At 36.9% G+C, this 24210-nt stretch overlaps 1 protein-coding gene across 13 annotated transcripts in view; it reads left to right on the forward strand.

Moving 5' to 3' along the window:
- Window positions 1-974: 974 nt before the first annotated feature.
- The window catches only part of acaca (acetyl-CoA carboxylase alpha), a 100776-nt gene continuing 77540 nt past the window's right edge, over window positions 975-24210 (forward strand). For all 13 annotated transcript variants that reach the window (XM_089129922.1, XM_089129925.1, XM_089129923.1 and 10 more), the window contains exons 1-9: window positions 975-994; window positions 3426-3681; window positions 15636-15768; window positions 17839-17977; window positions 18765-18874; window positions 20096-20177; window positions 20276-20374; window positions 20505-20611; window positions 20696-20806. In XM_089129922.1, the coding sequence (XP_088986048.1) occupies window positions 3455-3681; window positions 15636-15768; window positions 17839-17977; window positions 18765-18874; window positions 20096-20177; window positions 20276-20374; window positions 20505-20611; window positions 20696-20806 (1008 nt within the window). In that variant the 5' untranslated portion in view covers window positions 975-994; window positions 3426-3454. The remainder of the gene's footprint in view (window positions 995-3425; window positions 3682-15635; window positions 15769-17838; window positions 17978-18764; window positions 18875-20095; window positions 20178-20275; window positions 20375-20504; window positions 20612-20695; window positions 20807-24210) is intronic.

Genomic DNA, 24210 nt, shown 5'->3' on the forward strand with positions numbered 1-24210 from the left:
TGTGAGATCGGATTGATCTCAGTATTTACCTCAATTGCATCAGAAGTAACTGTAATTAAATTACAGATAAATGAAGAGTAGCTAATCCCTTACTTTACATTTTCAAGGGAAAAGTAATCAAATTACAGTAACTAATTACTTAGTAATTAGTTACACTCAACACAGCAAGTAAACTCTCACACCCAAACAAGCAAAATCTTCTCACAAGTTCACTTTAACAGCTTCTTTTACTTTCACACTCTCAAAACTATTCTAACTAGGCATTTTAGGGAAAATGTCATCACGAGTATTCGTAAGCCTAATTATAATAATAATAATAATAATAAAACGTGTAAATAATAATTTTAAAAATGCTTTAGCCATAAATATGTTTTTTCTTCATTTTTCAGACATTCAGACATTGATGTCTAAAGCCAAATACATTAACGCTCTACATCCACGTTTTTATTTGCTGTTTTAATTGAAGCAACAAAAGTATCTCTAAGAACAGTCAACAGACACAAAACACGTGTCTGTCTAACGAAGCGTCCCAATTATTTGCATGCGTAAACCCGCCCCGAACAAGGCGCGCAATACGATTGGTCCACTGATGCAGCGTGAGTGGTTGCATCGGTGAGGTCAAAGGACGACGTCCAGAAGTAACCCCCCCTCGCATCACACCACCGTGATGCTGCTGTCAAAGAGGCTGGAACTACACAGCCTGTACCATTATGCTGCTATATAGCCTATTAGCCATCACCAGAGAGGAGATGGCCTTCCATTAAGAGGAGGGAATTCATTCAATCGATATTCTAACGTCCGTTTACACGCACCAGAATTGCTTGCAGACTCTTGTCTCACGGTGAGTACATAAGGCTAAGCTTATTACTGGGAGCGAGTGCCTGGTAACTAGTGCTGTACATGACACTGCTCATACTAGATGGATTTATAAAAAATCAACAGCGACTTTGGCTGGCGAACCTACGCAGATCAGAAGGCAGGAGTGTTTGTGATGGCATGCTGATTTAGCATCTGTGCTAGGTTCAACAGATACTGCATCAGTATATAACTTAAGTTGAGACAGGCAATTCAGATTTTTGAAGGATGGCAATATTATGACTATCATACTGATTAAAGGCAACTGGTTATGGGCCACGAGTGCAAATGAGCTCTAAATGTAACGAAGTGTTAGATAGTTAAAAGGGAGTGTTAGACATGGTTTAGGGTCCGCGATGCTCTGAGACTCGTTCGTCAGGTTCATCAGGCTGGATGAGGTAATATTTCTTTTCACATGTCTGTCCTGCAGTTAAGTTAAAACAAGCTAACGTACAGTAATCAGACAGGTTCTCATGGAGTCAAACGTAAAATGGGTAACGCACAATAACGCTACTGTTACAGTACTTGTGAAATTTAGGGAGCCGACGATAACACCATGGTGCTTTGGTTGCCATGTTATTTCTAATGACATAGTACGAGACCTAAAACAACAATATGATACTATGTCCACAGAGCATCACTTACAAATAAGTACCAAACATATCATTATTTGGAGGAAGTACATCATACATACTACTTGGAGGAAGTACATCATTTTACCTGTACTATTTTACAACCTTCTATGTAAATATTGTGATGCTGTGTAGTACTAGTCATGATATTTGTAGTGTCAATGTTGTTAAGTAAAACTATTAAAATTTACATTAATTGAGATAAAGTAAAATATAAATATTAAATGGACAACTTAAAAATGTCGTCTTGGCGAAAAGCTGAGATAAAGTTCCCAGGGTTTAAAAAAAAAATGCTTATAAAAGAAGCATTTATTAGTCTGACATCTACTAATACATGATTAAAATGAAAAGTTATCTGTTAAGATTATTTAATGGACCTGAGCTTATGAACGAACAATAAACAGTTGTATTATATTATCTAATGTTAACAAAGACTTAAACACTGTAAGAAATGTATTTCTGATTGTTAATGTTTGTTAATGCATTAGCAGATTAGCTAATGTTAACTATTATGACCTTATTGTAAAGTCTTACAGAAATATAAAAAAATGACAAAAGCTCTTAACATACTTACAAAAACTGAAACAAATAAAATATAAAAATAAGTTAATTCAAACTAATAATAAATACTATAATAGTACACATGCGACTTCAATTACAATGGTCTAGTACCATGGTATTATTTATAGGACTGTCTTATATTACTGCTGCACTTGTTTCTTTTCTAGTAAAGCATGACTTGGAAAGTGACTGTTGCACATATTTCATGAATGTAAAAGCAAGTTCCAACATGCATTTCTTGAATGTTCCTTGTTGAATCAAGAGAATACATGGTCACCTATTTGTCAGTCATATCTTGTATTTAATAACTCACAATGCCACTTCAATGACCAAAAATGATAATCAAAAAATAATGAATATTGTAATCATTCATTTCCGATACATATAAAAATACCATATTACCATGTGATACCAGTACATTCAGTAAGACCTGATCTGTCATAGTGAGTTTGCTTTTATTAAACTTGATATGAATTGGAAATCTGAATCTGAAAATCTATTTTCGAAATGCATTGTATTATGCACTGTATTGTTTAAGGTAAGAACATTTTTGCGCTTGTAATTTTTTAAAATGAAAAAATCAGGTGAAAAATTGACTTCTCCAATCATTTAGTTTTTTTAAAAAAAAAAAAAACATCGGCTTTTCTTACAATTGATGGAGTCCTCGCCCCAAACTAAGTCCAGAGTCCCTACTTTTTTTCTTTCTTTTTTTTGATAATCTGTTTCAGTAAGCTGTATGTCAAAATATGTAAGAAAAAAATGTGTTGCTACCAGTAATTAGCCTCATTACTAGCTAGATATTAATAGCATATTCAACAGTGATTACAGTACTAATTACTCTCTCTAAAAAAGTATTGAATAACTTATTGCTAATTATTTTCTAAATCCCATATCAACCAATGCAAGAATAGACATGAAAATGCTCTTTCAATTAAATAATATAAAATTCCATGAACTATTTTTGAACTCACCAAAGTATTTAAATGGAGAATATTATTAAAAAAAAAATACATACACTTTAACATAAGATTTTAAATCCAATATTGTTTATAGAATTGTTCTTAAGTATGTAATGCAATTACATCAGAAATAACTAATTTAATTAAGTGTAATATAAGAGTAATCCCTTACTTGAGTTTTTTAATTACAGTACTTAATTACTTTGTAAAGAGTTAGTCCAAATACTGATTGTTGCTTTTTTCTTTCTTTTTTTTTTACATTGTGACTATGCAAGATACACATTTGCATCACATTATCCTTGTTTTTTGTCATATGTTCATTGGAAAAAAATATGTTTATTTAAGAAATCAGTAGTAACATTTGCGTTGTTTTAAAGACTTGAATGCTAACAAATGGATCTTTTTCTCCCTCCCATAGTGCTTGCAGCCTGTCAGCGTGGCCTACCCATGGCAGAGCAGGACTCCACCGAGAAGAAGCTTCCAGCCGTGGCTGCACTGCACACTCACTTCATTGTGGGCTCTGTGTCCGAGGATAACTCCGAGGATGAGACCGCAGGGAAGCTGGACCTGCAGATGGAGGACAATCCACGCTCCCTTTCCCCCTCCTCCGTCAGCTCAGACAGCACTTATGAGATGGGCTTTGACAGCCTGGACGGGGCCTTGCTCAATATAAGGTCAGAGATGCCTTGTGCTCTTCGTTTGCAGTTATTGTGACATGGATGTCCACTTTCACCATGTCTGTATCACGCTTTCTGTATCTGGTGCTTGAGATCTGATAAGACTAGTACTGGTTGTCTCAATAAGTGATTACATTTGTTAGCTTATGTGTGACGGAGGCGTTGTGCAAAGTGGTGGCTTGAGTACTATGTCCATCAAGGTTCATTTGGGTTCATCTCTTTGCTGTGTGAAAATGTGCACAAGCGCCTCTCTGTGTTTGGTTAACTTCGGTTGCAGTGCCAGGCGTGGCAGTGTTTTGCATCTCTATGCCCACTCGGGTCTCTCACAGACATGTCATTATGGGCGGTGTTGTGTGTGTGTGTGTGTGTGATGCTTCAGGAATACTGTTTTATGCATTCTGCACTGCAGTAGTGGTAGTTTAATGGACTGTTGGCATTCTTGGCAAAACAATTCTTTTATGTAATTTTTCTTTTTTACGTTTTATGAGGTCATTTTAATGGCTAATAATAATACTAATGTTTTAATTTAATTAATTGAAATATATTTTCAGTGTAATCTAATCATATTTGACATAAAATCCTAATTTTGGTGTGTGATTTTTGAGAGAGATTTTAGTTATTTTAGTATTTTAAAGGTTCCGTTCTTCATGTGTTTTGGAAGCTTTGATTGTGTTTACAGTGTGCAATATAACATGTGTTCGTGTTTCGAGTGTAAAAAACTCAATTTACTTATCCGCATACCGCTGTTTTTACGGTCCAAAAAAACGGGCTGATAATTATTATAATCACACCTGTGTTTAATGGGATGATAATTATTATAATCACACCTGTGTTGTGATTGGACAGCAGCTTATCGCACGTTGCCCTGAAAGATATTGTAAAAATGTCAAACATGTTACCTTAAGCCTAGTTCACACTACATGATTTTAAAATGTCGGGCTGAACTGTGCAGTTTTACACTACATGACTTGCTCTCAGTGAAATCATGAGTGTTCAAGTTGTTTAGCTGTTCACACCACACAACACAACGTGATTGATCCACAACAGGAGGTAACTCACTACACGAGTTAACAACGCACTACATAGAGATACAACCACGATCGGATGATAAGAGCATATCATTTGTGACTCAATGAGAGCTGTTTCAGTACTATAGTACGGTCTAAATCCTGAAAATAATCAAACAAATAACGAGTTGACAACAACACGATTCTATCTGGTCTAGAAACCATGTTTTGTCACGAAAAACCACGCAATAAAACGAACCAGAAATGACGCGAAACTGCAGAGAAGAACACAACACGCGAATATGGACGTCAGACAGAAACTAGTGCTGCACACTGTTTGCTCGATGATCTGCTCTGAGAAAAAAAAAATGCAAAAAAGAAAAGAAAAAGTAAGATTTACCTGGTGTCCTCAACCCATGCGTTGCTATGATTGGCTGTACTCATGACATCACTGAGATTGAGTCGCGCGACTGCTCGAGATATCTAGCATGCTAGATATTTTTCTGAGCTCGGTGACCTGTCTGCGAGGTGTCTGCGAGCTGTCTTTGGTGCGTTGTTGGCTCTTTCACACTAATGGATTGGCGAGCGTTAATCGTCCGCTAATCGCCCGCGATTTGCACGCGATAACACCCTGACTTGTCGGCGACTCAACGATTTGCAAATCGGGCTTAAATCGGGCTTAAAATCACGTAGTGTGAACTAGGCTTTATCAGTTTGAGCCTGAATCAGACCTGGAGAACATAGATGAAAAAAAATCGATTAGAACCTGTTCAAACATGACTTTTGCAGGATGTTCCACAGCTGTTTATTTAGTAGTTGTCATACTTTTAAATTAAATGGTTAAATTGTAATGTTAAAAGTTACAAACTGTTCTAAAAGCTTGTGGTATATGTGGTATACAAAAATCATTTTTTGTTGTGTGTAGTTGTTTTGAAATTGTTTTCATCCAAACAACTTTATATAAATATAATTCATTATTTTTAACATGAATATAGCCTTACAAGCTGCCATGTTGTGTAAAGGAAATCGTTGCCATGCATTACAATAATTTATTTACTAAAAGTTGATTGTTACGTGACTGCACATTAAATTATTACTGCCTCACATCAATGTATAGGTTTGTCGATAGATTATCAGAGACATTTGATTGATATAAAACTGCCCATTAAACCACAAAGCCATGGGTCTTTGCCACTTAGGTCGAAAGTCACTTTCTATTATTATTATTATTCTATTTGTGTTTTATTGCTGCTATGAAAAATAATTTAACTTGTCTACTGCCCGCTTTAGTTTGGGGCAGTGTTTCCCAACCCTGTTCCTGGCAGCACACCAACACTGCGCGTATTCTTAAACACACCTGATTCAACTCATCAGCTCATTAAAGGGTTAGTTCACCCAAAAATAAAAAATTCTGTCAGTATTTACTCACCCTCATGTTGTTCCAACCCCGTAAGACCTTCGTTCATCTTCGGAACACAAATTAAGATATTTAAGATTTTAAGATCACTCCTGCATACTAGTCCATAGGCTTCTTGAGGGAATGACTTGCTGGCATCGAAAAGTCATTGAAGACATCGTTAAAATAGTCCAAGTGACTACAGGGGCTCAATCTTAAGTTTATCAAACGACGAGAACACTTTTGTGCGCAAAAAAACAACAAAAATAACGACTTTTTTCAACTATTAGTTTATTTCTCCCTCTGCGCGAGTCAGGTTACTAGTTTAATAGCGTAAGCTTCTGTTATTGTACGTCACACGCATCACACACATGACCAGCGTCGGCCAATAGTGAGCCTACGTGCGACGTTGCTTTACGCAATCACACTACGTTAACTGACTACAGGCCCATGGAGAAGGAAGTGAATAGTTGAAATAAAGTCGTTATTTTTGTTTGTTTTTGCGCACAAAAAGTATTCTCGTCGTTTGATAAAGTTAAAATTGAGCCACTGTAGTCACTTGGACTATTTTAACGATGTCTTTAATGACTTGTCGATGCCAGCAAGAGTCATTCCCTTAAGAAGCATATGGACTAGTATGCAGGAGCGATCTTAATATCTTAAATATCTTAATTTGTGTTCCGAAGATGAATGAAGGTCTTACGGGGTTGGAACAACATGAGGGTGAGTAAATACTAACAGAATTTTCATTTTTAGGTGAACTAACCCTTTAACCCATCTGATAATGAGCTGATGAGTTGAATCAGGTGTGTTTGATAAGGGAGACAAAGAATACGCGCAGTGTTGGTGTGCCGCCAGGAACAGTGTTGGGATGGGAAACACTGGTTTGGGGAACATGTTGCTACCTTTGACACTGAACCACTTGCAGACACTTCTGGCAAATCTGCTGTTTGTATGCACCTTTGTGAACAAACATCATTTATTTAGTGAAATAATAAACTCATACTGCTCCTCATAGTGTATTTTTGTGTTTGCTGATTTTATCTACTGGTGATTAAATTACGACTATAATACGTCATGGCACAGTGTTCAGAGAAGTGTTATCGGACATGGGTGGTGGTGCTGCTGAAAGTGCCTGAGTGTGTTAATACGCCCCTCCTCATCAAATCACACTGCTATTGGTCAAGGGGAGGTGCTGTGGTGGGCATGTGCAAATTAAAGATATAGTTCACTTAAAAAAAAAAAAAAATCCTGTCATCATATACTCTCATTTAAGTTGTTTCAAACCTGTATACATTTCTTTCTTCTGCTGAACACAAAGGAAGATGTTTTGAAGAATTTCGGAAACCAGACAGTCGATGGGCTCCATTGGCCTCCATAGTAAGGAAAAAAAATACTATGGAAGTCAGTGGAGTCCATCAACTCTTTGGTTACCGACATGGTTAGAGACGTTCCAGTCCTTCCCCCTTAACCCCCAGAGACCGACGGTGCCACATGGAACCTCTGATAAATATTTATGTTATTCGATGACAGATTTATCGATTTTCTTACCGTTTTTTCCAGCAGAAAGCTAACGAGCTAGCCATCACGGGGGTGTCTTTCTAACCTTTACAGAAGGTTTTCTATCCAGCCTGGAACTTGTGCATCATTTCGAGTTTTTCAGCAATAAATCCAAATACTTAAATCCAAGTTTGGTCCACTTGATGTCCATAATTTATAAATTTTCCGTCATTTTTGCCGCTAGCTCGATGCTAGCTGCCATTTTGGATATCTGATGGTTGTTGACCAATTACAGGCTGATCCGTCGTCAACATTGGTGTGCGTCATTACGCATGAACCAAGCTCTGATATAGTGGAGAGAGAGAGACCCGCATTTCACTGAGAAACACTGAGAAAAATGGATGTAAATTGAGCGCTGGCCTTTTTTGATGGCATGCAGGATGATGGATTTTCAGGAGAACAGAGCTTTTTGACAGGATTACCAGGATAGACCCAGCTGAAGTGCCATTTATTTTTTTACTGTAAAAAAGTATTATAGTAGTATAAATGTAGTGCAAAAGTGTAAAAAGAATATAATAAATAAAAGAATAAATAAAATAGAAATGCAAAGCCTGTGATGTGGCCCTCTGTGTGATTGCTGATAGGAACTGTTTTGAGGCTTGGCACCAGTGAATTTCATGAGGCCCAAAACGCCTGGACTTCTTTTGGAAAAATGAAAATAGTTTTGGTTCTGTACAAGTTATAATGCTTATTCCTGTGCTCCAGGACTCCAAAGACATGAACAAACTGTTTTCCAGAGAAAATTTGATTAGCTTTTATTTATTTGTGTGTAAATAAAAACTCTGTATTTTACACACATTATGATAATTCACAGTATTTTAGTAAGACATCGGATAAATCCGATAGTGAGTGACTGTGACAAATAAGACAGTGAAAGGCTACCAAATAGCCTACAAGTCCTGACCAATCTTGGGTTTTAGTTTTATTTTTTTATTTAAAAAAAAATATCCTAATATAATATTGTTGGTTATAGAGGGAATGCGCGTGACGTCACCGTCGGCCAAAGTGCCTGCAGTTACTCACAATGAGTGGCAAAAAGACTGAGCGGCTGTATTTGTTTTCATCGCGAAAAACAAACACAACACATATAAAGTGGGAAAGAGCTTTGTGATTGACTAGATTTGACAAAAAATCAGAGGTATATTTTTACAGACTGCTATAGAAAGAGGAGCAAATTGATCGATGCAATTCACAGAAACAACTGGACTCCAGTCAGCAAAGGTGGATTTGCAGTTATCATTTTGTCAATATGCTGAATTTAGGTGTAAAACCATACCCATATATTTTGTATTGTTATATATATTAACAACTCATCAATTAAATATTTATCATTGCATATTCTGCATCATTGGATGTTTTTAATAAACACTGACCGAAAAAAACAAACAAAAAAACTATAACGTTTTAGGGCTGGACGTGGACGACATGATGATACATAGGCTATATAACACTGATATACCTATATTGTATTTATATAAAGCGTTCACAGGCAAATTTGATTCATCTTTAGGTCTATATTGCTTTTATTTCCCCGTTGTCGAAATCAGGCAAGTTTACATAAATGTCAGGCAACACGATTCATGGCTGCATGTCAATATCCATGGATCACTGGATATTTAGTAAGTAGGGTTGGGTATCGTTTGAATTTGAACGATTCTGATTCCGATTCCGATTCCTTGTTTCGATTCCGGTTCCTAACGATTCTCGATTTCGATTCTTTTAAGAGGCAGGGTCAAAAAAATGTAGCTAACCTTGCTAACCAACAGCCTTTCTGAAGGAAATACTCCTTCTGTAAAAATACTCCTTTTGTCAGAAATTTTGTATTTTGCTGAGATTTCGTTATTTTTAGAAAAGTGAAGCCAAACTTTGGATCGCCGATGTAAGGTACTCATGTTCGACTCGCGCGGTTATGCCAACACTTCCGGTAGACGCTTCTTCGTTGGTGTTGTTCAGCGTTTCTTCTTCCGCTCGGCGGACTGTGAATATCGAAACTAGGAATCGAAATTTTAACTTTTGAACGATTCCGGGAAAAACGAAAAGTTAGTCTCGGTTCCAATCGATACTCAATTCTCGATACCCAACCCTATTAGTAAGTTTTAAGGAACACTATATTGAGTCCAACGTTTAGTTTAAATTAATAAAATTGTTCGTTTTAGTCGCATTTTCGCATTTTCCTCTATTAAATCCAGTCACGCAGCAGATCTTTTGCCATTCAGTCAGGCTGAGGGGGGTTGTTCTGGCGGGAAAGCGGCGTCAATGCATTCCCTCTATTGGGTGGAGCACTGTTTATGTTTCGTATTGTGGGTTGCCCCAGTTTGTTTTTGTTGCCGTTTGTGGAGCCTGGGGTGTTTACAGAAAACGCGTTTTTTATTGTGTGTTCAGGGGACAGGCAGCTAGTGGATAGTGAGGAGATGTTTGCTGTATGTGACAAAGACAAACACGTGACATCGCTTAGAGCACCTTTAAATTGTTACTTCCTTCAGTTATTATTTTGGAATAAGTGTAAAAATTTACAGTAAAACAGTTACTTGATTAGATTTGTACTTTGCTTTAACAACATTAATTACATTTGATAATGCAAAAATACAAAATAAAATTGTATTTGGTTTATTTCACAGGAAAATGTTTAACATTAAGTGTAGGAATAACTGGGGGATGAATTTTACATTTGATTTATAAAAAAACACAAATAAAAAAAAGATTCTTTGCCTCTTTTCCTGATATCAGTTTATATCTGCACCGGAGCAAGAGTGTTTGAAGTTTTTATGTACATATTTCACATACTCACCTGCTGCAAATATGAAACGGCACCGTGAATGCACACATATTTCATCATGTCTTCTACAAATTAAATATATGTGTGCAATGACATGATCAATCATTCTGATACACAGAGACGATGATGTAGACCGAAAATTCAAAGAAGAATGGACAAAAAAGTAACTATGCCTTTATTCTTTTTGTTAAACTGATGTGTTTCATTTGTTCAGAGATTATAGTGCTCGTAAACATAAAGAAAATATTATTATAGTCCTTCTTTATTTTTCATAGAGACCAATAACTATTAACAGCAACAACTTATAATGCTGATTTGTTGATATTTTTAAGAATAATTGATCAGAATGTGTTTGATTTGTTCTTGCTTGTATTCTGTAATGATTAGATGTTTGTGAGTTTGTTGTTCGATTTTTTTTTTCTCTCATATTTTAATATTTAATTTGTTTTATATAATAGGGCTGTGCATTTAATCATAATTGATTTTTTCAAAAATAAGATAATTAATGTAAAACGATTAGTATGCCGCTGCCATATTCCGTCCAGCGCACATTCCTTTCCTTCATGGCAGTGCACTTTCGTTCCTCCATAAACTTGACATCCAAGTCAGCCAAATACGTATGTGAGTGTTTTAAAATGCAGGCTACTGTTGATAAACTGGGGGAGTGTGTGATATAAAACATCAAAATTCGCGAAAGAGATTCTGTTCTCTACATGGCTTTCTGTGCGCGCTTTGTGACTGAAGGGAACATGCATAAGCTAAGTATACGGTGTGCTTCAGATACATGGTCAAATAGCCTATACACAAATATGTGGAAATGCCATTTTGGTAAGAATCTTCGTTAACACAGTCAATTATGTTTTAAGGGAATGTAAACCGTTGTGAAAGAAAATGCATACATGCATGTAACACTATATTGGATGTGTGCAGCTCTTCAGCAGACTAATAAATCTGCTGCAGTCATTGTTAATCAAACAACAAAAGACAAATATAAAATCACTCGCTGCTCTTGAATGAATCAACTGCCATTTGATAAGGGATAGTTTATATTTAATGTATCCACAAGTTTCCAAGGGGCGCTCCTGTAAAAAATAAAGTGGGTGAAACTTCCGATAAGGCGGCGGAAGTAGCATTCCAATGGTATTTTGTGTGTTAGTTAGCGAAGAGGCTAGCTGTTTTTCGGAGAATTATTTTACTATTTAAAGACGCAAATCTTTATGAGAGATGCCGTTACGGAGCTCAGGGACAACATGTGCTGTTCGCGGTTGTATGTATAACTGGACTAATTCAGTGGCTTAAACGTGATCGTTTTGAAGATAGAGGTTTTGAACATAAGCCGAAAACGAAATCAGAGTGTTCCTGCCAACGACTTTAGTTTCCATCACCTCCCAAAAGACGACGAATCTTCCTGTGTACATTTGTTTAAATTCTTAATATTCTCTATCAGCATGTGTTTAGCTGTTTGCTATGATGTTACACCTAAACTCAGGATCAAAGCCTGTGTTGACAGAATACCAAATGTGTAATGTATTCAGGTAGCACATTCATTTATAATTTTGAATAAACTCCAAAGCACAATGACTAAGTGTGTATTTTTTATTTTAATTGTTTGTCGGCTCACACAACTGTCTGTCACCATGCCTTGATGAGTATTGATTATTAATAATGTTATTATAATACTCCCAATCAACTACTGTGGACGGTAAAGGTACTGTTATTTCACCCTTTTTAATTTCGTTGAGGTTGTGTTCCCACATCGTTAGCTGGTTTGGATCGCTATAACTTGAATGACTGTCAACTGTTGAATGAAAGAGTGTCAAGCATGTCAATTCGCGCTTTGTTTACTTCGAACTGGAAGACGCGCCCACTTTTGATGCAAGGCCTCATGGGGCGTAGGAAACTTGTGGATACAAAAGAGTTATTTTATATTTGATTACTTTATTTAAACGTACAGTATGCGATTTTTGGCCACCAGGGGTCACTTATTTAAAATAATAACAAAAGACGTACTTTGATGACGTCGGGAAAGAGCGTGGGCTCATGGGAGTTGTTGTCGCTGTCAATGACAACCAGCTCAGCTCATGACATGACATCATCGTTTTACAAAATATATGGATATACGGCATCTCTCTGTAGATTTAGCTTGTCGAGAAGCTTTAAATGCAACCCCAATGTTTACCTGTGTCATGCTTCTCCTGTCCCAAACCCTTCTCGGGTCATATTTTTCACCCGTACGTTTGAGCTTTACTGAGCTGGCTGTAGCAGCAGAACGTGCAGGCAAAGCATAATCGTGGTCCATAACTATAGGCTAATACAGACGAATATAAATATTTATATCACGCTCCTTCAATGAATGACCTATTTTAGAACATTTTTTCATATATAGAGCGCACCGGATTATAAAGCACATAAGATACTGCAGTCAAACGTTTGACTGGGTTTGCGTTATGCGTCCACTATGTGCTAAAGGCTAAAGGGAATGTAGTGAGTGTGCGGCGCCGGAGGTGAGGCGTTTAGTAAGCATGAGCGCGCTAAAGCGGGCACGTACATTCGCAGCCTGACTCATATGAGTATTCAATGTGCGCGGCTCGCTAACAGCAACAGTTGGCTGTTTTGAATGATACGACGCGGTTACTGTGAACGGGGAGCGCTTTATGCGCGAGCAGCACCGGGGACAGTGTGTCTGTTAAGAGTGAGCGCTCGTGAGCGGGCACGTGATTTACACACATAAAAATACGTACTACTTTTTTTTCTTCGTCATTTTCTTTGCTTTATTGGCGGTAGTCCAGTGTTCCCCTTTGTGTTTGGCGGTTTCGCCGGGTTCCGCAAGGAACTGAGAGAAAAGAGAGGAGTCAAAGGTTATATGACGCCATAGACGGGCGACGAAACGGAAATAAAGAAACGTCCTGTGTCTTCGAATTAAACTATAAATTTCTTCGTATTTGAAAGTTGGTGGAAACTGTTGGGATAATGTAAGTACACATCTAATATAAATATATAACATAGATACAGTTATTTTTGCTATTTTTAAAGCAGAAAAAATACATATTGTGGCTTTAATTTCTGTTTAGGCTATTACTAATCTGAATACCACTGTTTACCACATCTTCCTGAAAAACCTAAAGCACGGTTTATTTAATTTGTATTGTTGTTCTATTGATTTTGTTCTATTGTTTGTAATTAGTTGCTTTGTTCTTATTGACTGTTCACTGTTGTGTTTTTTTAACTATTTTTAATTAACTTAGTTTTACTGTAGTTTTTGCTGGAGTATCGATAATTATGAAATTTCACTGACATTTAAAATGACTAATGTTATGAATGAAATAAGACTTTGATCATATCACCCACCAATAATTGTGTTAAACAGGCTAATTGTGATTTCAGTATTGACAAAAATTATCGAGATTGTGTTTTTTTGCCATAATCGAGCAGCCTTAGTATATAATGTTTGTTGTTGGTCTGTGTATTATTGGTTGTTGTCTCCCCTCTTCCCACCCTGTACACTTCTAATTTTCCACAGTTTGTGGAAAATGCATTTCCCACAGTCTTTTTCATATCTGAGGTGATCGAACAGGCTAAAACAGTTTCATGATGTCTGACTGAAGAGTCAACAGCTTTCATGCATGTCTTTCAAAATAAAAGTCTTGCATCAGAAAAGACATTTAGGAAAAAAAGAAATAATATATATATATATATATATATATATATATATATATATACATATACGTATATAAACTATACACTCTGCGACCCACTCAAAATGGTCTTGCAACTGACCAGCTGAGAAATGCTGATGTACGGTATATACTGTTGCTATATAAGTGTGTTAATACTGCATTCTAAACATAGCTAAATGTTTTTTGTAATGTAGAAGTTCTTTATTTCCCTTCAGTACCCCTGAAGCCATCCATCATTCATCATATACAAAATTATCAAAATTATTGTCATAGTTTTCATATTTTTGGAATGTGGCAGTTTTTCTACCAAATCAACATTTTTGTACACTGCCCCTCACATGACAAATTAAGAATTTGTTCCCATAATTAATGTTTCTTTATTTTTGTTAAATCATGGCCATGTTGGGCTAGTTTCATCAATTATTATTGTTATGTCATCACTTTTTTTCCTCCTGCTTGTGTGTTGCTCCATATTTATTTAATTAACTGAAAAGATTCAGTATAGTCAGTGGTATCATTTCCAAGTGTGTTAAAGGAGTAGTTCACTTTTGAAAAAACTTTTGCTGATAATTTACTCACCCCCATGTCATCCAAGATGTCCATGTCTTTCTTTCCTCAGTCGAAAAGAAATTAAGGTTTTTGATGAAAACATTCCATCATGGACTTACATGGGAACCAGACGGTCCGACGTCCAAACGACAGTTAATAACAGTTTCAGATGCAGTTTCAAATGTCTTTAAACGACACCAGACGATGAATAAGGGTCTTATGATGCGAAACGATCGGTTATTTCAAAGCTTATTCCAAAAATGTTACTTTTCTAAGGACAAATGCTAGCCTTGCTCTATTTTGTGAGGCGCGTTTGTAACGTCACGTAATGCGTAATTACGTTCAAAAGGTCACGGGCGACGTAGCCAGAAGTACAGAGTCAGAGTGTTTACAAGTTGAACGCATAGGTTGAACATGCAAACTAACTCAAACGCCGTTTACAAAAAACGAATTAAAACGTAAAACAACGATGTCGGACGATTTTGATTCTGTACTTCCGGCTACGTCGCCCATGACCGTAATTAAACGTAATTACGTATTACGTGACGTTGCAAACGCGCTTCACAGAATAGAGCAAGGCTAGCATTTGTCCTTAGAAAAGTTAAATTTTTGGAATAAAGTTTTGAAATAACCGATTGTTTCGCATGATAAGACCCTTATTCATCGTCTGGTGTCGTTTAAAGACATTTGAAGCTGCATCTGAAACTGTTATTAACTGTCGTTTGGACCTTGGACCGTCTGGTTCCCATGTAAGTCCATTATATGGAGAAAAATCCTGGAATGTTTTCATCAAAAACCTTAATTTCTTTTCGACTGAGGAAAGAAAGACATGGACATCTTGGATGACATGGGGGTGAGTAAATTATCAGCAAAAGTTTTGTCAAAAGTGAACTAATCCTTTAATATCCGTAGTGTTAATCTTGATGTATTCAGTGTATTCATAGCCCACATTGTGAATTATGATGCTGTTGTGTTTGTTTCTCAAGGCCGAGCATGTCAGGACTTCACCTTGTGAAGCAGGGCAGGGACCGTAGACGCCTGGACCTGCAGAGAGACTTTACTGTCGCTTCTCCTGCTGAGTTTGTCACCCGCTTTGGTGGAAACAAAGTCATTGAGAAGGTAAGATCCATGACTGCTCTCTGCTATGCTGCTGTATAAGCGTGGCCCACTGTTATTTTGGTGCCATTAAGATTATATTTTTTATTAGTGTTTAGAATTTATATTTTCTGTATTCATTTTAGTTAGTCTAAAGTTCAAGTTTAGTTCAAGTTGAATTTTTAAGTAATTTTGTTATGCTTTTTTGTCATTTTAATTATCATCATTATTATTATATTAAAAGGAGGCTTCTTTCAGACTGCAGGCAAACGTGGCCCAAATCCGATTTTTTGTTCATTTGTGATCCAGATATTTTCATAACAGAACAGCACAAACCATATGTTGAATGATCTTCCAAATGTGGTCCAAAATCAGATACAGGTCTTGCAATGAGACCTCAGTCTGAAAAGTCATATCAGACTTCATTTGACATTTACGTCACTCTGGATCAACATTCATCACAATTCTGTGTAGATGGGAGTCACTCGAAAGCTTGTACATACTGGTAGTTCTTTGGGCACTCAGTGAATTTGTAAGACGGTAGTGAAGTTAGTCACTTGAGGGACTATGAGCTGTTATAATCATAAATATTAGAGTAAATATTACAGCTTTCTTTCTCGTCATTGTCTGCATCCTTATGACGTTACGTTTCCATGACTGACTTCAGTAATCTTTGTGTTTATTTCTGTATAATTCTGTGCTTTGCGCCATCTTTGTTATTGTTCTTTTGTGCATGCGGAGCAGTTTAGGACTGTGGCCTGTTTATACTCGAATATGATATTGCCAAAAAACAACCAAAAAAAAAAAAAATGGAATTGAGCACTAAGGCTTTCTGTCGATACGTTTTCGGTAACACTTTACAAGTTCCCGTTAGTTAATGTTAGTTCGTACATTAACTAACATTAACTAATGGCGCTTTTCCATTACCAGTACCAGCTCGGCTCAGCTCGCTTTCGCTCCGTTTTCCATTGCAGAGAGTACCGCCACAAATAGTACCCAGTCGTCATAGCGACACCTTTCCGGTTCTTCCGAGTTGCCATAATAATAATAGCAGTAAGTTTAGAAACTATCTCTGGCCAAACTATTTAAAAATAATGGGGATATTCTGGATACTCCATCTGGCGCATGCAATGATGACGCAGTGAATGGTGGCGATTCTCTCCGACCAATCAGCAGTCGACTTATAAGTCTGATAACCTCGCCAGAGGTGATACTAAAAAAAGTACCCGAAAGCAGGTACAGGTACAACTTTTACACAGTGGATAACCAAACAAAGGAGAGCCGAGCCGAGTCGAGTCGAGCTGGTACTGTTTAGTGGATAAGCGCCATTAGAAACTATGAGCGTTGAATTTACAACAGAACTTCTTAGTTTTGTTAAAAATTAGTTTATAAAAAAATACAACTATTCAATGTTAGTTCATTTTAGCTGAGGTCCATTTAAAAATATGAATGGATGCAACTTTTGATTTTAATAATGTATTAAAAAATGTTGAAAGTAAGATTAGTAGAATTTTTGTTATTGGGTCATGTTAACTAATGTAGCTAAAGTCCCCCTCTAGCCAGTAATTGTATCCCTTAAAACTCATCTTTGATCACCAAAATGACATTTAAACATTTTTTTCTTGAAAACAAATTCTTCATGCTTTAAAAATGCTTGAATGTAACACCCTTCCCTCACTTAGCATACACGGTTCTACTACTATGCTAATTAGCCCCACCTCCACTCACTCACACCAGCTCAGAGATCCACGTGTTGACCATAGATATCTATATTAAGGCTAGATATGTCGTCCACGCTGCTGGCCAATGGAGGTCGACGTCTGCACCTGGCGGCCATCTTGTCACAGGCAGCTCACTCACTCACTCACTCATCCATTTGTACATGGTTTGTCATATTGAAAACAGCACACAGACATGTAAACAACACTAAAAGCTAGATTTTAACTACAAGGAGACTTTAAATTGAACCACATTTTAAAGTGTTAATGTTCAGTTACGGTTATTCTTTAATAGCAATGTTGTTCATGGTTTTAGTTTTAGTTACCTAACCCTGGTCAAACGAAAGCCGCTGAATATCATATTTTGTTGCTTCAGGTCCTCATTGCCAACAATGGCATTGCCGCTGTGAAGTGCATGCGCTCCATCCGTCGCTGGGCTTATGAAATGTTTCGGAATGAACGGGCTATACGTTTTGTCGTCATGGTCACCCCAGAGGACCTCAAGGCCAATGCAGGTACGTTTTAAAAAGCTTGGCTTAACTGTAATGTCATAAGAGTTGAAAAATAGCTTAAAGGGTTAGTTCACCCAAAAATGAAAATTAAGTCATTAATTACTCACCCCCATGCTGTACCAGCCCCATAAGACCTTCGTTCGTCTTCGGAACACAAATGAAGATATTTTTGATGATATTTTTATCAAGCGACGCAAATACTTTTTGTGAGAAAAAACAAACAAACTAATCTAAGGAAGTCTCGTTTCTGGCCTACAAGGAAGAAAAGAAATAGTCGAATAAACTCGTTATTTTTGTTTGTTTTTTCGCACAAAAAGTATTCGCGTCGCTTGATAAACATATAGTTGAGCCACGGTAGTCACTTGGGATATTTAAACATTTTCTTCATTGACTTTCTGGGCCGTCAAGAGGCAGTCCCTTAGGAGCCAATGTGGTAGTTATACAGCTCTCAAATTTAATCAAAAATATCTTCATTTGTGTTCCGAAGACGAACGAAGGTCTTACGGGGTTGGTACAGGATGGGGGTGAGTAATTAATGACTTAATTTTCATTTTTGGGTGAACTAACCCTTTAAGGACACCACCCCCCATTCCTAACTCCATAATGGACTGTCAAATGTATTTAGACAGGATGACATTGGTCCATTGTTTAAAATATGTCAGTTGGCTTTGTCGGCGCAAGCCTGGCATAATTTGCATAGAAAGAGTTCAGTGAGGAGGAAGTTATTTGTGAAAAGGCCCATAATCTCAAATGTGTTCAATTAAATCCAGATGTTTAACTATGTCTCCAGAGTACATCAAGATGGCAGATCACTATGTACCTGTCCCAGGAGGAACAAACAACAACAACTATGCTAATGTGGAACTCATTTTGGATATAGCTAAACGGATTCCTGTTCAGGTAAATTCATGTGAGCTTTCATGGCTAATGATCGGCAAATAATAAGTGGCTCCATAAACTATTTAGACTCTTCTGTTCATCATATAAAACTATTGTATCTCTTCACAAGAATTGTATTAAACCCCTCAATTCATATGAATTCATTTTATGACACCCTTATGTCTTTTTTGTATTATCTATATTTTGGTTACCTGGACTTTCAATTGGGAGGATATTTAAAAATATCTTGAAGGGATAGTTCACCAAAAATTTAAAATAATGAAATTATCATTTACTCACCCTCTACTGAACAAAAAAGATGATATTCTGAAGATGGGGGTCCATCAACCATCGATATTCTTCAAAATATCATCTTAAGGGTGAGTAAATGACAGCAATTTCATTTTTAGGTGAACTATCCCTTTAAGTTTTTTTTGGAATGACTTGAGAGTGATAAATTATGAATTTTCATTTTTTGTGTGAGCCAACCCTTTAAAATGTATCGATGCCATTTAAATTAGATACCAAAATATCAAATTCTGAGGCAGGGTTTCCCAAACGGAAATTGTAAACCTTTTGGGTTCTTGAGTTTATGAAAAGCCAATCATTAATTAAATCATAAAAATGTAAATCAGGCTTCAACGCCTAACATTCGGACGTAAAGAATTTAAAACAATAGTGTTGTAACTTAGGATAAAATAAAAATACTATTATAATTTTAAATGTATTTTTCACTTTTAAGGTACAATTGTTACAGTATTATTACTGTGATAAGACAAATATGATGGTACTCTATTTCCATCTTCTAATAATATAAAAAACAAAGTGTTTATATAAAATCATTCTTTTTGCCTGCATGTTTCAACAGCAACGATATGAGGCATTATCTTAAAATATCTCATCTTATGAGGCGTGTTTTTCAGTTTCAAATTGCACTACGTTGCTATGTATAACAAAATAATGACAATGTAGATTGTAAATAATAGAATTTGATTAGATTAAAGATTAAATATTTGTTTGACTACGCCTTGTGAAATTAACCGTTATCAGAGAAGCGTGAACATGTGAATGACTGTGTTGAATTTTTTAGATTTAAATATGTTTTTAAAAGATTTTGTCAACGGCTGAAAAAAGTTTGTGAATCCCTGTTCTAGGATGAACATTACTATTATTGCTCATGATTAGCTAGACACTTTATTGGGATTTGGCACTTATTCTCATTTTTTCACCTTCTGTCTTTAGGCCGTGTGGGCCGGTTGGGGTCATGCCTCTGAGAACCCCAAACTCCCGGAATTGCTGCACAAGAATGGCATCGCCTTCATGGGTGAGACTGAGTTATTATTATAAAGTACCACATTGATTCAATTATTAATGTAGAGTGATAGTGCTGCTCTCTCTATATTGATTTATATCTTTCATTAGGTCCACCAAGTCAAGCTATGTGGTCTCTCGGGGATAAGATCGCCTCTTCTATTGTGGCCCAGACAGCTGGAATCCCCACGTTACCCTGGAGTGGATCAGGTTAGTGTCAGCCTCAGACACACACCTGAGGATTTTCCAATTGAGAAAAACTTCTGACATACGTACCCAAACCACATGTTGTTGCTGTTTTTTGTTGGAGTTTGACCACCATGTTGCTGTGTTTGTACAGGGCTGACTGTAGAGTGGACTGAGAGTGACCAGAAGAAAGGAATTGTTAATGTCCCATCTGATCTGTACGAGCAGGGCTGTGTCCATGATGTGGAGGCTGGACTGAAGGTAAACTACACACTAGCATCATTTACAATGTGACATGTTCATAGTTTAGTTCTGTCAGTGACCGAGCATGTTTCATATTGATAGGCGGCTGAACTAGTGGGGTATCCTTTGATGGTGAAGGCCTCTGAAGGCGGAGGAGGGAAAGGTATCCGAAAGGTCAACGGTGCAGAAGACTTCCCCAACCTCTTTAGACAGGTCAGAGTTGTTATTCAAGTCAAGTCAAATCAAGCCAATTCAAATGCATTTGTGTAGTGCTTTTCACAATACAGATTGTTTCAAAAGCAGCTTTACAGAAAACCATGATATTAATGTTTATAATATTTTATTATATTTGAGCTAGTCGACAACAGTCGAGTTTAGATTTTGCGATGATGCAAGCAATCAAGCAGTTTAAATTTGTGCACATGTTTGTCACATGATCCTTCTGAAATAATTCTAATATGCTTATTTGCTGCTGAAGAAGCATCAGTTATTATTATCAATGTTGAAAACAGTTGTGTACAATTTTTTTTCAGGATTCTTTGATTAATAGAAAGTTCAAAAGAGCAACATTTATCTAAAATAGAAAGCTTTTGTAACATTATAAATGTATTTACTGTCACTTTTCATCAATTTAATGCATCCTTAGTGAATAAAAACTAAGGGTTCCCAAAAAAAACAAACTTTTGAACAGTAGTGTATAATCTTACAAAAGCTTTCTGTTTCAGATAAATGCTGTTCTTTTGATTTTTCTATTCATCAAATATTTGAATAATTCGTTACATTTACATTTATTCATTTAGCTGATGCTTTTATCCAAAGCGACTTACAATTCACTTTTGGCTAAGCCCCGCCCCCCTTAGTTACTGTTGCTACATCCGTCATACTTCATCTGCGCTCTGCATGGCTTATGCTGTAACAGCTCTTCCTGCTGAAATGTTATCAAACTTTTATAAAGCACTAAAAGCAGCAAATAAAGTGTCCGATAGAATTAGGCAAAAGGGGCTGCAATATGCGTTCGAAGCCTATATTCATAGAAGTGAAACGCAAGAAACAACAAGGCATCCAAAATAGAGGCAAAAGCATAACGTTACCGGTCACAGTCAAAATATAAACCACCGCATTTCCTACTAATCGAGACGGAGGCTGGGACTAACAATATCAGGGAGCAACACTGTTCATGCAAAGCTGGGTAGGTCTCTATTCACTTCTATAATCATTATTACAAAGCAAACGGACTAGCTACATGAGTATAACGTTGTATTTATTAGCTGCGTGTGCTAGCTTATCAACAACCGGTATGAGAACCGAAATCATAACCTAAAACATTATAAAACAGTCTAACTAGTAGAACTTCACACTCACAGTAAGGTTAGAAGTAAAAAAAGATGTGCTTGTTGATCTTTGGTGAGTTTAGCTGACTGAGGACATCCACACAGTTTCCAAAAACGACACGTGTCAGGATTTTACTTCGGTTTTGGGAAGGGAAAAAACGGACACCCCCCTCTAACCTCTCTAGGAAACGCGTATCTGTGTTACAAATTCCCGAGCCACAACGTTTAACCATATTTTGGATAAGACTACGACGGTAATAGCCTGCCGAGACCAAAAATATGAGATGCCTGTGTTGAAAGCCAATGGAAAAAGTGTCCGACCTCTGTGGGAGCTCGTTCTTGGCTGCGCTGTGATTGGTCAATCTACATTCTAGGGCGTGGCTTAGCCAAAGGTGAATTGCTATATATGTCAGAGGTCGCACGGCTCTGGAGCAACTAGGGGTTAAGTGTCTTGCTCAGGGACACAGTGGTGTCTCACAGTGGATTCAAACCTGGGTCTTTCACACCAAAGGCATGTGTCTTATCCACTGTGCCATCACCACCCCAAATTAATTGTTGGTGTAATTGAGAATTTTGAAGCCTGTGAGGTTTTGTTTGTTTTAGTACTGCCACTAGAGTTTTCCCCCGCTTTTGGTTACAGCCCCATTCACACTACAAGTGACTAAGCGACACGTTACCATTCATTTGAATGGGTTGCTTGCGACTTCCGATGACACGCGCAACAGCGACCGTTGGCGACCGGCGGGACGTGTCCAGCGACGCAACAAAGTTGAGATCTGTTTAACTTTATGAAAATGCAGAGCGACTTTCGGGAGCGACAACCACTAGGAGCGAAGTCAGTGGAGAGCGTCACCGAGTCAAGTTAAACAAGAAGCTCATTTTAGCAGTCAGAACCTGACCTATAATTTATGATGTATCTCCGTGTACATATAGTGGTATTCACCGTACTACTCCGTGACTGAATGGTTTCGGGAACCCAGATAGACAAGTTGCCCGTTTGCTGCAGTTAAATAGCCGCGATGGCAAAGAGCACTCACTGTTTCTCATTCATCTTTAAAGGGGACATATCATGCAAAATCCACTTTTCTAGCCCTTAAATGCATTTTGTTGTATATTTGGAGTGTTTATAAGTACAGAAAAGATGAAATTACTCTCTTCAGGTGCTTCGTTTATATCTTTATATTCTGTTTTGGTCATATTTTTCAACCTGTTCAGATTTTTCTGTTCTCTTTTACGTTGTTTGAACAATTACGTCACAGTATTTGCAGCGGAACTGACAAATAAGGACATTGACTACCGGCCCAACACTTCGAGCAATCCGCCATTATTATTTCACGCTCCGATTTTGTAGTCCAAGCTCAATGATGCAGAAGTTACGAGAGGGCAAGTTAGGGGTGGGCGATATGGAAAAAATATCATATCACGATTTTTTTAGGAAAATCACGATCACGATTTTTTATCACGATTCTTTTTCAAGTTGGTTTTAATATTTTGCAAGTGGCTGTTCATTACAGCCAAACTAATGTCCCTATGTTAAAAACAAAGCCTTAGGTAACAAAATAAAAAAGAAAGGCATACATTTAGGCCAGTGGCGAAGATAAAAATCTTTGTCATTATTTTCTTTGTTATTAAAAAAATAAGACAAGATAAACATTACACAAATTAATATTCAAATTAAATAAATAGTGCTTTATTTTTTCAGATGCAGTAGGTGTATTTAGCAGTAGCATTGAAGAAAGTAATTAAATTAAACAAATATGAAATTAAAACACTACAGAGACTTCACTGAATAAATTGATTCTTATTAAAGCTACTATTAAAGTTCTCAGTCAGTGAGTGATTTCTCCTTGTGTTTTTTTTTCTTTTACTAAAGAGATAGTTCCCTCAAAAATGAAAATGGTCTTAATTTACTCTCTCAAGATGTTTTAAACTCGAATAAGTTTCTTTCTTCTGTTGAAAATAAAAGTTATTTTGAATAATGTGGGTAACCGAACAGTTGGTCCCCCTATAGTTTTTTATTGGTTCTCTCCTGGAAGTTAATGGGGACCAGCAACTGTTTGGTTACCCACATAAAAAAAAAAATCGTTCTTTTGTGTTCAGCACAAAAAAAGAAATTAATACAGGTTTGTAACAACATTAGAGTGAGTAAATAATGACAGATTATTATTATTTTTTGGTGAACTATCCCTTTAAGGACGTGCGGCAGTACTATTTATTCTTGTCGCTTTGACCAGCACGCAACGCGTTTAATATAGACGCATATTACACCAGATATTCTCTCAAATG

The sequence above is a fragment of the Pimephales promelas genome, chromosome 4 (genome assembly GCF_988280905.1).
Source record: "Pimephales promelas chromosome 4, fPimPro1.hap1.1, whole genome shotgun sequence".
NCBI lineage: Eukaryota > Metazoa > Chordata > Actinopteri > Cypriniformes > Leuciscidae > Pimephales > Pimephales promelas.